Genomic DNA, 14,982 nt, shown 5'->3' with positions numbered 1-14,982 from the left:
AAGCACAGCCCTCAGAATTGGGGGGAAACTATAATATTTATTACACATATAATAATACAGTTCACTTTTTAAGGAGACTAATGAAGAGGCTCACCTCTACCCAAATCATTGGAAGGTTGAATTTCTAGGAAGCTCCTTATAAAACAGTGCACTCCATTTGTTAAAAAATCAAATCAAAGTTAATGACTCCTAGCTACTGTTACTTGAGCAGACATGAAAGCACCTATCTTGGTCCTTTTGACCAATATCAATTAACATTGCTTCTCTTCCAGGACCAAAATGTCTAGTCATTTAGAAATGCCTTATTTAGATCTTCCTGGTTCTGAGTAAGCCATTTCCTTTAATGGGAAAATCATTTTCAGTACCCTCTTATCTTAATACCACATGGATCCTAATCAGTTATTCCATTTTCATAACAGTTCTTCTACAGAATATTTCTGTTTGTGGAGAAGAGGAAAGCAATTTTTGCAGATTCCTCCCTCTCACTGTAGACCCCCACAGACTGTTTCTGGTGTTGCACTGACCCAAAGAACCCAATTTCAGGCAGCATGGAGTGCTGGAGGAGCTGGCAAGGAAATTGCCTTCCTCTAAAACATGACTTCACTTGTACTTAGGATCCAAGCTACTTTTGCCTTAGCAAGTATTTCACAACCATACTGATACACACTGGGAATGATTATTCTATTTAAAAAGTCTGCATTGATCCATCAGATACACAAATAACCAACCACATATCTAAATTAATGTAATTTATTTTGAAAGTACTGTGGAGTAGACATTACCAAATGCCTAGAATTTAACTTGTTATTGAATGTAACAATGGAAAGACATAAAATCAAAGCATGCTGACTAATGGCTCGGAAGATGCAGATTAAGAAAACAGTACATTTAAAGTAAGCTGCAAATATATATACAAGCCATACATATGGATACACATTTGGCAAGTCAGTGTGTTAGAACTAGTGAAATGATCAAATGCTGTCCAAAACTCCCCTAAAGTTCAGGGAAGAAAATATAAAATTTAAATTAGATGTAAAATTATTTACAAACATTTTTAGGGGGTTTGTCCCCATTTTTAGTAATAAAAATGTAACTCTGGCTCTAATGCAACACTGTAAATGTATTTTTATTCTTCAGCACATTTTCATCTATGCGAAGGTTAGCCTAACTTTGCGGTGGCCAAATGGCCGTTCATTCAATTCATTAACAGCTGCCGCTGCCTCATCATAATTCACAAGAGCAAGGGTAGCTTCTCCAGAAGGCATTCCATAATCATTGTGGTGGATAGAAAGCGATTCTGGTATAATTTTATAGCCATGGAAGAAATCCAGAATTTCATTAGGAGCTGCTCGAAATGGTATATTCTTCATTTTAATCACTGTGATGCGATCAGAGCCACCACGGAAATTAGAGTCGGACATGTAGTGCCCCTCAGGGAAACCTCCAGGATTACCTTCACTGCAGAAATCTGGAAAAGGGGGAGGACCTCTGAAACGATCAGGTGAGCACAGGAAGTCATCAGAACATCTGTAATCAGATGGATGCTTTAGGTTCCCTTGCATTGGTGGCCCTTGAGAACTAACTCCATAAAAATGTTCAGTTCTGGCATGTGCATGGGGGTGAGCCTGCATTTTTTCACTTGGCATTGATGAGATGTTAATACCAAATTCCTGCATTTGCTCCTCAGGTATACATCTTAGTAGAACTTCTGTTCCTAAAAACCGTCGACGATTTAAACTTTCGGCTTTCCGCGCTTGATCTTCTGATCTGAATCTGACCAGTGCTTCTCCCAATCCAGTCCCTTTGTCATCATAAAGCAAATGTATGTCACTGTCATCAATATTAAATCCTGCAAAGAACTTCTGAACTTCAACATTTGTCACATCGAATGGAAAATTCCTTACATATACACAAGTCTTTTGACCAGAGTATCCATCCCTTTTTTCCTTTGCATAGTGATGTCTTTCTGATGATCTTTTACTTTCTGAAGAATCAATAATTTGCAAAATTGATTTTTTAGAAGTGGGGAAAATGAGAACCTCTTGACCAAAAAGACTCTCCTTGTGATACCTCAGTGCAGTCTGATAATCACTATATGATCTGAACACCACCAACGCTTCCCTTTTTTTTTCATAGTTATCTGGCTTTAAAAGTGTAATATCATTGTTAATCATATCTAGCTCTTGAAAAAACGCTCTCAAATCTCTTTTCTCAGTGGCAGGAGACAAATTTTTTATATGTATGCAAAACTCCTTACTACTCGATGAATGAGGCAGGTTGGAATGGGAGAGAGGTGAATGGGAGCGTGCCACAGCTGTCCTCTGAAGAGAGCCTGAACGGGAAGTTGCCACAGCTCTCCTTAAAGGAGACCTTGAACGAGAGCGTGCCAAATATCTACTTGAAGGAGACCTTGAATGAGAGCGTGTCAAATATCTACTTGGAGACCTTGAACGAGAACGTGCCAAATATCTACTTGAAGGAGACCTTGAATGAGAGCGTGCCAAATATCTCCTTGGAGGAGAGTTCGAACGGGAGTGTACTACATGTCTCCTTGGAGGAGACCTTGAATGGGACTGTTTTCTTGTGGGCATGTAATTTGATTCTCTTCTTGAGGGAAATTCTCTGCCTGAAGAACTTTCATTATTTAACTGAGCAAAACGTTTGAAAGAATGATCCATTTTCTCATCTCCTTTTCTACTATGCTTAAACCATGTTGCTTTATTAGAGGGACGTACTACTATAAATCTTGGACCCATATACTCCAGGTCATGTTCCAGTGCTTTCAGGGCATCATTTGGTGTAGCAAATTTTACCACACCATCACCATTTCGTCGACCCTCTGCATTTTCTAACAGGATCACTCCCTCCACTTGCAGTCCTGAGAAAAAATTAAGGACATCATCTTCTGATGCCGAGTAAGGCAACCCACGAATAAACACATACAAATTGTCTGAGTTAAATGACTCTTTCTTGGCCTGATTAGAAGCTGATTTTGAAACCTCTGTATCACTGTTACGACAGCCATCGGAATGAAAGTCATCCTCCTCTAAGTGATCCAGAGAACCATAGCTGGACTTTCCAAATCCTTTTTTAATTGCTGCAACTAGGTTTGAAAGGTTTCCAACTCCTGAATTACTGGAACCTGTCCGCCTTGACCCAGCTCCTGTCTCTCTCCCACCATGATCAGATCTTTTCCGACTAACTTCTATTATATTCTGCATTTCAGTCTTGCTGCTGAGGAAAAGTTCAATACGTGAATCCTTGATAAATGCTCCGGAAAAGCGCATTCCCTGTCGTGCATCTTCATCTGTTGCAAAGATAATAAAGGCTTCTCCCTTTTCACCTCCAATGATATGTACACCTCCATCAGGAATATTCAATCCTGAGAAGAAATGGCGAATATCTGCAGAACCCGCAACAACAGGAAGCCCCTGTAAACGGATGACTACTGCCATTCTGAGCTCAACCCACAGCAATAATCACACCTGTGGACAGAAAGGTATACATGATAGCAAACCTTTAGTACCTTGCAAATGCAAGAGCTATACCTCAAGTTGTACCTCCAAAGAGATATCCCAAATCTTGGTCAAAGTAAACACCAAAAAAAAAATTAAAAAGCTCCCTCCCGTGTTCAGAATCACAAGTCACCTATTTTTTACACTGAAATTTAAAACAATGATTCCATCTGAAAATTTACGCTGCTATGTCACCATTCCCAAACAGTAATATCAACTGTCTGCGATAAGGTATTTTAAAACATTCATAGCATACGTTATAGTTTGTCAGAACGTCCATATAGAGATTAAAACACAGGACAACTCTGGCCTTGCATTCTTGCCACCCAATACGGAAAATCCCAAAATACTCATGGACCAAGAAACAGTCTCATAAATTTACCAAAACTTGACATGGAACTTCCATTGGCTTTTCAGATGTCATGATCTACCAACAGAACATAATGAACCAAATTCAGTCATTCTTCAACTATTACATTGCCCTATGATTAAAATATCCAACTGTGCATCTTCCCTTCCAGCAAAAAGTATGTGACAAAAGGCCATCAGCTAGAACAATAACTCAAATGTGAAGCTCTAGAAGCTTACCTGTTTTCACTTGGTAGGCCTGATAAAAGTCTGAGAAATCAATTTAACTGTGGAAAGAAAATGAAACATAATTAATGGCTAACGAAGAGTTTGGTTTACATATTGTGCCACATTACTAGGGTACTTCAATAACCATGAAAAACAATAACCACTGAAAAGAGAAACGGTGGAGGGTGGTCTTGAGCTAAGTTGCATCCCCATTCCAAGGGATATGTACAAAAAGAAGAAAAACTTCAACTGAAGAGCACGCTGACCGGTATATCCGTTTTTAAAACACATCCCAATATTACAAATGACTTCAGTAAATGATAGCAATATGCCAAAAGTAGTCTTCAATAGGTCCACACACAGCTGAAAACTGAACAGTCCGCTCTGCATTGGTAGTCCTTGAAAGACGATGTCCCAAAAAGAAGGGAAAAAAGATGTCCAGTTCTTCGGAAATCCTTATGTTCAGCAAGACGTTCAATTAAGTTGAATTTTCCATCAAATATATGAAGATAATAGTTCTGCAACTGTTTTTAAAAATACCCAAAGCTGATATTCTAGGAAAATACAAAGATTAGGCTCTTTCCAGTTTCCATACCAGTGACTGCTCTACCACTAAAAACGCACAAACAATCCAAAACTTTCTATCCTCTAGGTCTTAAATGTACCATAAAGTTTAAAAACCCTAAAAAATATGCATCAGTAGCCAAAAAACTCCTTGATTGGCCAAAGACAGGAAAACACAAAACCACTGTCAAATCCTATACATGAACACCGGAAAATTCCACTTGCAACAGATCTTACTTCCAAATAAGCATGCACAGGTTTGCAGTCTTGGTCTATTTGACCAGCAAAATCTTTTTAAGTGGAACATGTATTCCACCAAATAACTAGAATCCAAGTGGCTTGTGCCTTACCTCTAGCACAAAACCCAAGGACTGTGAAGTTAAACAGCTGTATTCTGGAGGAAGGGAAATCATTCAACCACATATAAGCACCCCAAAACTCCGCACAAAGAATTCTCTCACAATCTGAAAAATCTGGTTCACTTTTTTATAGATTGTTTTCTTGTCCTCTGAAATTCATGGCATAATTCCCACTAACAGCAATAGAATTAGCCAACATCCCTATGCACAAAAAGACTTTCTGAGCTCCAAACTTAAAAAAAAAACATATCCACCATAGAATAGCACAAAAGTAAACAAAAATCAAATAAAATATTAAATTAACAACAATTTAAATCTAGGCAGGATTCTTAACAAGCACTTTGGGCAAGACTTGTATTTATTTTGATTAAAACCCCAAAGAAGATGTGAAATGTCAGGTCCCATGGCATGGTGAGAAGGCACATGATGCAGAACCTTGTGGAACTGAAGCAGATCTGGATCTCTTCAGGACTGGATAGAAGACCACTTGGGAACCCTATGCACTTCACCTTGAATTCCATGGAAGACAGGATAAACTCTTACAAGCTTGATTCCTACAAACTTTTCCACTACCAGCAAAAAAGGGGTAATTTTGCCCAACTCCCCTCCTCAATACAGTCCCAATCTACACAACTTTTTATCCAATGAGGTAGCACCACTGCCAGTGTGTCACTTTCAGAGTGTCAAAAAAGGTCTTTCCTCATTCTTGGGTCAAAGAAAAGCTGCTATACTCAACAAAATGGTCAGTTCAACCAACAGAACAGCCCCCAGGTGACCTGTATGAGATCTAAGATTCTGCCAAACAAAAAAGAATTCCACGCACTGAACTATATCGCTGTGCTTGAATTCTGAAAATAACTTGATTGCAAGGAGTACCATATCCGCAGTGATGGTTACATACATTTAACAAATCCTGAATGCATTTCCTCAGTAACTTTTAAGTAAAATCCATTCATGTTAACTTGAAAGCCACCACTATTTCTTCCCACAGCACCACTGTCCATCAAGATACATTTATCTCTCCTTTACAAAGGAAATCACAGTAGAACTCTAATATCCTGCCATAACACACTCCTGGGGGGAAAAAAGTCTTCCAAGCCACAGTATGAGAACAGTACAGAAGCTACACTCTCTTGAGCAACACAGACAGGTGCATTGTGTGCTATTGGCTTATCGCTTGAGAATACTTATTGAGAGTAATGTCACACAGTAGTTGTAAGGGAGACATCAAGGGAGATTTTATATATGCAGCTCTTGACGCTTGTTTCCTTAAATCCGTTGTCGTTTTCATATGACACTTCTGCATAATCCAATACACTCCTAGGGAAAACAGCTTCCGAAAGATCCAGCATGCTCCGAGAAATGACCGTGAACCAACCGATCGAACAAAGAACTCTGTTACTTGGGGAATATAAAGGAGTTTCTTCCAGAGGAACAGAAAACTAAATCTATCAATCTTAGCGAACATTTCTAGCCTCAGGGAGGGGGGTTCGTTGCCCCGCCAAAAGTCATTTTGCACGCACCAATACACACATCCAAAAGCGCCTCAATGTGGCTATATCTGCTTAGTATGCCTCCTGCAAATCGGAGCGCGGAGGCTTATCTGCTGCTGCCTTCCGTTTTGTGACCACCAACTGACCTAAGGCAGACTTCCCGATCGGCCACCACAAGTCGACGGTAGTTACTGAGTATCGCTGGTTCTCGCCCAGCCATGCCCTCCTCCCTCCCTCCGCGGAATACAACGAAGACCTACAGAGGAGAACTCGGAAGACCACAATCCTTCGCACGCTTACTTGGGAGTAAGTCTCCACCGTACTGAGTGAAATTTCCTTCCTAGTAAGCGTACACAGGATCGGGTTGCCCAGGCGGAAGCCAACCACCCTTCACAACGACCACGCATGATCCTGTTCTACTAACCAGGCCCGGAACCGAGATGAATCCGGAGAAAGCCCTGGCTCCGCTACTGCCGTCAGAGAAACAAACGAACAATGTGTCTGTCTGAAGCCCTACGGCTTCAACAGGCCAAGCTCCACAGCCTCTCGCCTCCGCGCACGATCGTCAGTCTCGTCCACCCACAACGGTGGCAGAGCGGCTCTCCTTCCCGCCGGAACCAACCTACGGGAAAAGGCTGCTCCGCAAGCAACAAAATGGCGACCACACAACTCTCCGCCTTTGCAGGCCACCTCGACGACCCGCGCGCGCGCGCCAGCCCGCGATGACGTTTTTACCATCGCACGCTAGTAACACGCATGCGCGTTTTTAAACGCTCACGCCTTTACCAATCATTTCTGCTCGGGCTTTTTGCGTAAGCGTGGCGTATCTTCCGGTAGCGGCTGCGCGTGCGTGAAAAACGTACGAAGGATTCCATTAGACAGAAAAAAATTGATGTTTTGTTTACGGTAGTAGTTGCTCGTATGGAAAATTAACGCGGGCTTTCCGCGTCGATTTTTTTCTCCCCCTCTTTCTATAGGAACAAAGTGAACGAGTGTAATTTTGATACCTTGTGGGTTTTTTTTGTTATGTACTTAACTGGTGATTTCTTGCAGGAAAACATCAGAAGGTGTTTAGGGGCCCTTTGTGGCATTTTAACAATCCCACACTTACTGGGGAATAAACCCCGCAGAAACACTGTTGAGACTTCCGAGTAAAACAGCATGAGCTGTTAATGACTTGGAATTAGCTTCGTTTCAGCATTTTTATATAGCCCTGTGAATTTCTGCCTTGACCTGGCGTGATCTAAGTAGTAACTCGGGCGTATAGAAAGCAAGCAGATGTAAATGAACCGCATCCTTTACTGCCCTCCCGTTTCCCCTGCGAGATATCGAGCACGGCTCTACTTGAGAGGTTTTTAGCCCCTCCGGCTCCTCGTCAGTGGGAGTTGTAGTCCCGCCTTTTAAACGATAAAGCCGCTGCGCTCTTCTGAGGACGGGTGGTGCTGTGGCCTTCGTAACCATGGCGACGGCGAGGCGTTTGCTAGGCATGGTGGTCAGTTGCGTGGCCTTCGGCGCGAGGTTTTTGGACGCCCAGAGTTTCTCCCTGCCGTTGCGCGAGCCCCAGAGTTGTGGAGGGAGCCAGTACTTCGATATCGCCAGCCTGGCTTGCGGCCAGTGTGGATCGTCCCAGAGGAAGAGCGGGCAGGGTGAGGCGAGCTCGGCGGCGACTCTCCTCCCTTCAGCAGAAGGCTTTCTGTTTTAGGGTCGCCCCCGACAGTGCTACTCTGGGAGAGGTTCGGGAGGCCTTGACAGCCCGGTTTCTTTTAATAGTTCGTAAAGGACCAACCTTTTTAGTCAGTCACTTTGTATACGAGGCAGGAAAGAGTTGAAAGAAAACCTGTTCAGTAGGTTCGAGAGGTTATACACCAGTGCATCCTCCCTTCTACCCATTATCTGCAGTACACGATGTCTCATTTATATATAAAAGATTTTGTATTCCAAGTGCTCTGAGGATCACATGCATGTGTGATGGTGTTTTAAGATGATATATAATCTAAAAGCAAAACTATGCTTTCCTTAGCTTCCAGGATGTTTTTCCTCGTATAGAACTGTAATAGGTGATGGACTAAAAACTCATGCTGTTAGTCTGCTGATTAAATTTGCATTGGAGAAAAGGGTTAGGGAGTGAGCATAGTTTGTTTTTAGATTATAGTTTCATTTACAGGTATGGACAGACAAGGCTTGTATGTAATGATCTTCTAAAGCGATGCATCACTTAAAGACACTGATGGCACGCTCTCTCTCTCTTTGTATAGGTATAACTATATACATGCACAAGCAGATATATGCACTCCAGCCTTCCCATTTTAATGATTGTAGTTTTTATAGATTAACATGGGTAGCCATGTTAGTCTGAAGTTTGAGCCCAGTGGCACCTTTGAGACAACCAAGTTTGAATCAAGGTCTGAAGCTTTTGTGTGCACACACATTTCTAGTGCATTCACACTAAGCTAAATAATGTGTTTTACATCCAGATTTTTGCTATTCTTACACAGTAAAAAACCAGATGCAAAACACATTATTTAGTGTAGTGTGAATGCACCGTTCTTTGGATATTTTGAAATGGAAGGTACCATTCTATACATATAGGGTGAGCAGCAAATTAGCATATATCATAGTAAAGGTGTTTAACAGATGCAAGAACCAAACTGGAATAAGAAGCTTAGTTTATATGGTCACTGTTTGTTTGGATTTAATTCCAGGGGGAAACATAGTAAAGGAAATAAAAATATCAAAATCAGAGGTTAAATCCTTAATATTGGAATGCTGGGAGTGATTAAGTGAGACCCTGCTATCTCGCTGCATCCATCTTCTCTCAAGCATGGAGGCAACAATACAGCATCCTCTTCTTTGAGGTGGTGTGATAGGCTATATAGTGCATCTCCTCCGTCCCCAGACCGGAGAAATACATTCCAGTCTACCATTCCAAATTACATTCTACTATTCATTACCTTATAATCTACTATTCCAAATAAGAAATAAAATAAAGAGTATGTATAGCCCTTCTGGGGGATGGGTGATAATACAGATGTAAGGACAATTACCGTATTTTTCGCACCATAAGGCGCTCCGGAGGATAGGACGCACCTTCCTCCTGGGGGGCGATCCGCTGCCTCTTCCTCCGATCCGGCGCCTCCCCCGCGCCTGCTTGCCTGGCTCCATCTTCTTCAGGCAAGCACTGGGATCGCTCCACGTGGCCCCAGCACTTCGCAAGCACCGGCTGCGGAGGGGGCAGCGTGCTTCCTACTTCCCCCTTCCCCCCTCCGATCCCAGCGCTTGCTTTAAACATCACAGCTGAAGGCAGGAACACAGGCAAGTAGGAAGCACTGGGATTGGAGGGGGGAGGGAGCGATCCCAGCGCTTGCTTTAAACATCATAGCTGAAGGCAGGCACACAGGGAAGTAGGAAGCACGCTGCCCTCTCCACAGCCGGCGCTCGCAAAGCGCTGTGTTTGCAGAGGGGGCGGGTGCTTCCTACTTCCCTGTGTGCCTGCCTTCAGCTGTGATGTTTAAAGCAAGCGCTGGGATCGCTCCCTCCCACCTCCGATCCCAGTGCTTGCTTTAAACATCACAGCTGAAGGCAGGCACACAGGGAAGTAGGAAGCACGCTGCCCTCGCCACAGCCGGCGCTCGCAAAGCGCTGCGTTTGCAGAGGGGACGGGTGCTTCCTACTTGCCTGTGTCCCTGCCTTCAGCTGTGATGTTTAAAGCAAGCGCTCCCGGCACTTGCAAAGCGCTGGAGCCACGTGGAGCGATCCCAGCGCTTGCCTGAAGAAGATAGAGCCAGGCAGGCAGGCGCGGGGAAGCGCCGGATCGGAGGAAGAGGCAGCAGATCCCCCCCCCCCGAAGGTACATACCTTCAGACTATAAGACGCACACACTTCCCCCCCCCCACTTTTTTTTGGGGGGGGGTGCGTCTTATAGTCCGAAAAATACGGTACATTAGCTTATGTAGTGAGGTTAAAAAACCATTATCCCCATTAAGTTCTGGGAGTTCCATTGTTCTGAATGTTGTAATAACTTGTTACAAGCTTGAGTGGAGATGGATATGTTGGTCTTAAAGGTGCCACTGGACTCAAACTTTGTTCATTCATTTTTTTCAGTTATTAATTTAATCTTTTTAACCATTGACAGCATAATGGTAGATACTTCTCACTCTAGCTGCCTTCATATTTTGTGATGTGGGGAAGGAGGGTATTATAGCCCCTTCCAGTTCTTTAAAGGGCTTGAACTTTCACAGCTCCAAGGACTTTTGATAGCACAAAATATTTACTTTTTGTCAACAGGGGAGGGGGTCATAAACCAGCCAAAGTCAAGCATTGTTAAGTCTAATTTCAATAAGAATGATTTATTATGTGCTTAATTTCCATAAGGGTTAAAGGTACTTGAGTCTTTCATCATTTTGTTTATTTGTTGCATATTGCAGAATACTGCAGATTAAATATGTTAAAATTGTATACTTTTATTTATTTTTTATGTTATTTAGAGTCCATCTTTATTACAGGAACTCAAGGCAGATTACACATAGTGAGTTAGTACAATCAGCCAAACGGGACATTCAATAATCAATTCAGTAGGATTTTAGAAGTCTGGAACCAACAAAAATAAATAAAACATATTAAAAGCATTATACAAATTGCATAAATAAGATCCTACTTACAGTAAGTTATAATCCATTATTATTAATCCAAGAAAGTTTGTAATACCATTTCATAGGGTGTAGCCCTATTATTTCATAGGGTGTAGCACCGAGCCCACCTCAGTGGAGTAGGGCAGGATATAAATCGAATAAAATAAATAAATAAATAAAATATTACCTGCACAGAAAAGCTCTCTTGAATAGTTCAGCCTTGCATAGTTTGCAAAAAGCCAAGAGAGTGAGAACTTTCCAGACCACCTTAGGCAGACCATTCCACGAGGTGGGAGCCACAACGAAAGAAGCACCTCTACAAGCAGTTGTTGATTTTGCCCATTTGCAGGTTGGCACCTACAAAGGCCCTTGCTGACTTGAGCGAAGTTGTCATGGTGGAGCATAGGGAGAAAGGGGTCCTACAAATAAGAATGGCTAAGGTTATGAAGAGCTTTGTATGTGACAGCTTAAACTGAACTCAGTATGTCACACAAAGTGAGCTGCTACTAAATACATCCCTAAATGTGTTCCTTATGTAAGCAGGCTGATAGCCCAGCCTAGTTCAGCCTCAGCAGAGCTTGAAAAAACAGAGTCAACCATGGTTAGTACTTGGATGGGAGAACACCAAGGGAAACCAGGGCTGCTGTGCAAAGGAAGGCAATGGCAGACCGTCTCAGGTCATCTCTTTCCTTTAAAAACCCATGGTCCTGGGGTTGGCATAAGTCAGGTGTAACTTATGGCATACATTATTATTATATAGATGCTTTTTATTAGTGTTAGCAGAGATCACTTTCATGTATGCACAATTAAGGCTGTAGCATAAATCAGTTTTTAATCTTTCAAAAATACATTTTTAAAGCAACACACTATATTAATAAATGACCTATAAGTTAAGTATTTTAGTTACAGTTTGTTGCAATTGAGAGAACAAGTTTTTGCATACTTTCAGGTACTTCGTGTTCCTGTCTGCCAGGATTCAAGTTGGTTTCTGATAATGGTGGCACTTCCATTACCTGTGAAAAATGTCCAGAAAATAAGGTAATATTATGCCTGCAGGCTTTTATTATATACAATGGAAAAGTTATTTTATGTAAATTAAGATGTGTAGCTGTGTCAGTTGTCTGTAGCAGCAGAAAAGATTAAGAGTCCAGTAGTACCTTAAAAACAAACAAAATTTGTGGCAGGGTATGAGCTTTCATGAGTTGCTGCTCACTTCTTACAGAGCAGTAGCCATGTTAACTGTTCCAGCAAAAATAAAAAGCAGTCTTGTATCGCCTTATAGAATAACATCTCTAGAAAGTCATTTTTTTTCCAACATAAGTTTTTGTGAATAAGAGCTCACTTCTTAAAGTGAAATAAGTAGATCTTCCCTGGTCTGTTCTTTTTATATTGAAAGTAAAAATAAAGGCAACAAAGAGGTTGGTTTAAGGTACCATATAGTGCAGTGAGATTTAAAATGTTTTAATCTTTTGCTTAGAATGGAGTCACTCAAGATGGGTGGAACTGCATTGCTTGCCCTAAACATGTAACTGCTGAAGGAAAATGTAAATGTGCTGCTAATGAGATTTTAGGTAAGAACTTTATGCAGTTATTTTTCTTGATATTTAATTTTCCTAGCAGAAAAAGTCATATCAAAGATTTCCTGTCTTTTCACGTGTAGTAAATACAACAAAAATCATAGTAATCTTTGGTATCCTTGTTTTACCTCTACTTTACCAAAGCTACATAGTACTGTACTTGAAGTATAGTGACTCTACTGTTTCAGCCCAAACGTTTCATCGTGCTCAAAAAGTAAATAGTGGAATGGTCACAGGGACAAAATTGAGCAAATTAATATCTTGCACTGCCTTACTAAGTCTGACTGTTGGTCCCTGTGTTTACTAATCAGTGTGGTGTGAGTGCCAGACTGGGGTCTGGGAGACCCAGGTTCAGGTCTCTGTTCTGCTGTGGAAACTTGCTGAGTGACCTTGGGCTGCACACTGACAGGGTTGTCACAAGGATAAAATGGACCAGAGGAAAATGATGCCAGTGGCTTTGGGTCTCCACTAGAGCAAAAAGTGGGGTATAAAAGAAGTAAATAATAAATGAATGCTGTAGCTGGTAGAGACTCGCCAGGATTTCGGGCAGAGGGCTTTCACCTCTTGCTTGCTAACATTTTTTTAAGGAAATGGCCAGGTTTGAACATGGGACTTCCTATATGCAAAACATTGCTCTGTGTCTGAGCTATAGCACCCCGCATATGGCCATTATTCTGTGATCCATTGTTGGTCCGCATTGGTGAGGCCTACAGTTTAGCACAGTGGCCCAGGAAAGTTTCATTTTGATTGATGGAGTCTCACAATTAAAACAAGATTTTAATTTAAAAAAAATTGCATTGAATTTGCAGGATGACTGCTGGGTTTCAAAGAGAATTGTGCATGTGCACAAAGTATTTTCATGAGCATTTAGGGTAAGCAAACAATTTTCCAAGTGTGTCCCTTCATGCCTCATGGAATATCCATCCAGAGGGTTTCCAGTCTTTAAGAAGTAGCATTTGCTGTTGATCAAAGGCTATGAAAAGAAAGCTCAGAACATCCCAATGTACAGACAGAATAACATTAGCAATCCCTGGAATCTTAGCTAAGATTTCCAAATTGTGATGTATGATTTTCAGGTAATGCAAAATAAATGTGCAAAACATTTTTTTTCTGAAGTTCTGCTTTTAACATGGTCTAAGAGGTTACTGCATTTATATTACTGTTCATACCCACTTTTTTATATTTAGTGGAAAGGGCCACTAATGGTGCATTGTTGGATACTGCATCATGTGTTCAGTGTGAAGGAACAGAGTTGTCATTTGCTGCATCAGATGTCCTAGGTAACATGTAAGTAGTCTTGTTCTGAATTGGTACTTTTTTGTACAGCGTTGAGATTGGAAACATGATAGACAAATTTATTTAGTATGAAGAATAAGAGGGAATGACTGCCCAAAAAATTCTGGAGGACTTGATATATTTCTTTGTTGTACCAAAAACAACATTCTGTAGCACTTGGATGGCCTAGCAGATAATGGTATGGTTCACACATAACATTTACAATGCCTGGCTGTTAACAGGAATGAGCCCAGAGGATTCTTGGCTTATGTGCTCCTTCCTTCTGTTGGAAATCAATCATTTATACTTTTGCAGGAAATCACAGTTTGTTATTGCATCTAAATCACAGTTGGTTTGATTTTCTCAAGACTACCATCTAGTGAGAAATATATTTTTGTAAAGGCTATGGAAAGAATTGTAAATGTTATTGTTTATTAATTTAAAACCTTGAAAAGGAAGTGCAAAACTTATTTACTTGCCTGTATTTTGAATAACAATAAGATGGCTTCTCCAACATATTTAATAAATTTCATGAGCAATTATCATCCTGTTGCTTATTGTGGGTTTTCCTATTGTTTCAATCACTGCTGATGAAAGAAAATGTGAGATTTTTATTGGATAATTGCATAGTATAATTTTTCCTGTTGCTTAATCTAATTTCAATTAATTTAAAGTCTGGATACAGGAATTATCAAAAACCCTTATCCTAGTATTACTTATTTTTATCTTACCTTATAGAACAGAGGTGTCAAACTCATTTGTTATGAAGGCCAGATCTGACATAAATGAGACCTTGTCAGGCTGGGCCAGGCCATGTTGGGTTGAGCCATGTGTGAACCTATTTAAGATTAGGTAGCAGAGATATAAACTTTTAAAAGGACACAGACAAACATGACTAAAGATTATTTTAACAAAAAATAAAACATGCTTAAACATTAACCCTTGTTGGTCTTAAAGGTGCTTTCTTTGTATTTCTCCCGTGGGATGCAGGGAAC

General features: G+C 41.1%; 2 protein-coding genes across 5 annotated transcripts in view; one reads left to right on the top strand and one right to left on the bottom strand.

The window, feature by feature from the left end:
* Window positions 1-736: 736 nt before the first annotated feature.
* Window positions 737-7,212, bottom strand: RBM12B (RNA binding motif protein 12B). Of its 4 annotated transcripts, XM_060243503.1 has the most exons (3): window positions 6,932-7,212; window positions 4,104-4,150; window positions 737-3,483 (listed from the first exon to the last, which is right to left on the bottom strand). In XM_060243503.1, the coding sequence occupies exon 3, from the start codon at window positions 3,453-3,455 to the stop codon at window positions 1,149-1,151; it is 2,307 nt and encodes a 768-aa protein (XP_060099486.1). In that variant the 5' UTR covers window positions 3,456-3,483; window positions 4,104-4,150; window positions 6,932-7,212; the 3' UTR covers window positions 737-1,148. The 4 variants fall into 4 exon arrangements, with proteins under 4 accessions (XP_060099486.1, XP_060099487.1, XP_060099488.1 ...); XM_060243504.1 differs by lacking the exons at window positions 4,104-4,150; window positions 6,932-7,212 and having other exon boundaries at window positions 737-2,409; window positions 2,446-3,586; XM_060243505.1 differs by lacking the exons at window positions 4,104-4,150; window positions 6,932-7,212 and having other exon boundaries at window positions 737-2,409; window positions 2,485-3,586.
* Window positions 7,213-7,917: 705 nt separating this feature from the next.
* Window positions 7,918-14,982, top strand: part of TMEM67 (transmembrane protein 67) — a 37,573-nt gene continuing 30,508 nt past the window's right edge. The window contains exons 1-4 of the mRNA XM_060243502.1: window positions 7,918-8,153; window positions 12,085-12,173; window positions 12,613-12,706; window positions 13,900-13,999. Of these exons, the coding sequence (XP_060099485.1) occupies window positions 7,967-8,153; window positions 12,085-12,173; window positions 12,613-12,706; window positions 13,900-13,999 (470 nt within the window). The 5' untranslated portion in view covers window positions 7,918-7,966. The remainder of the gene's footprint in view (window positions 8,154-12,084; window positions 12,174-12,612; window positions 12,707-13,899; window positions 14,000-14,982) is intronic.

Source organism: Heteronotia binoei, chromosome 7, assembly GCF_032191835.1.
Source record: "Heteronotia binoei isolate CCM8104 ecotype False Entrance Well chromosome 7, APGP_CSIRO_Hbin_v1, whole genome shotgun sequence".
Taxonomy (NCBI): Eukaryota; Metazoa; Chordata; class Lepidosauria; order Squamata; family Gekkonidae; genus Heteronotia; species Heteronotia binoei.
The sequence above is the reverse complement of the archived record's forward strand: the minus strand, read 5'-3'. Positions and strand labels throughout refer to the sequence as shown.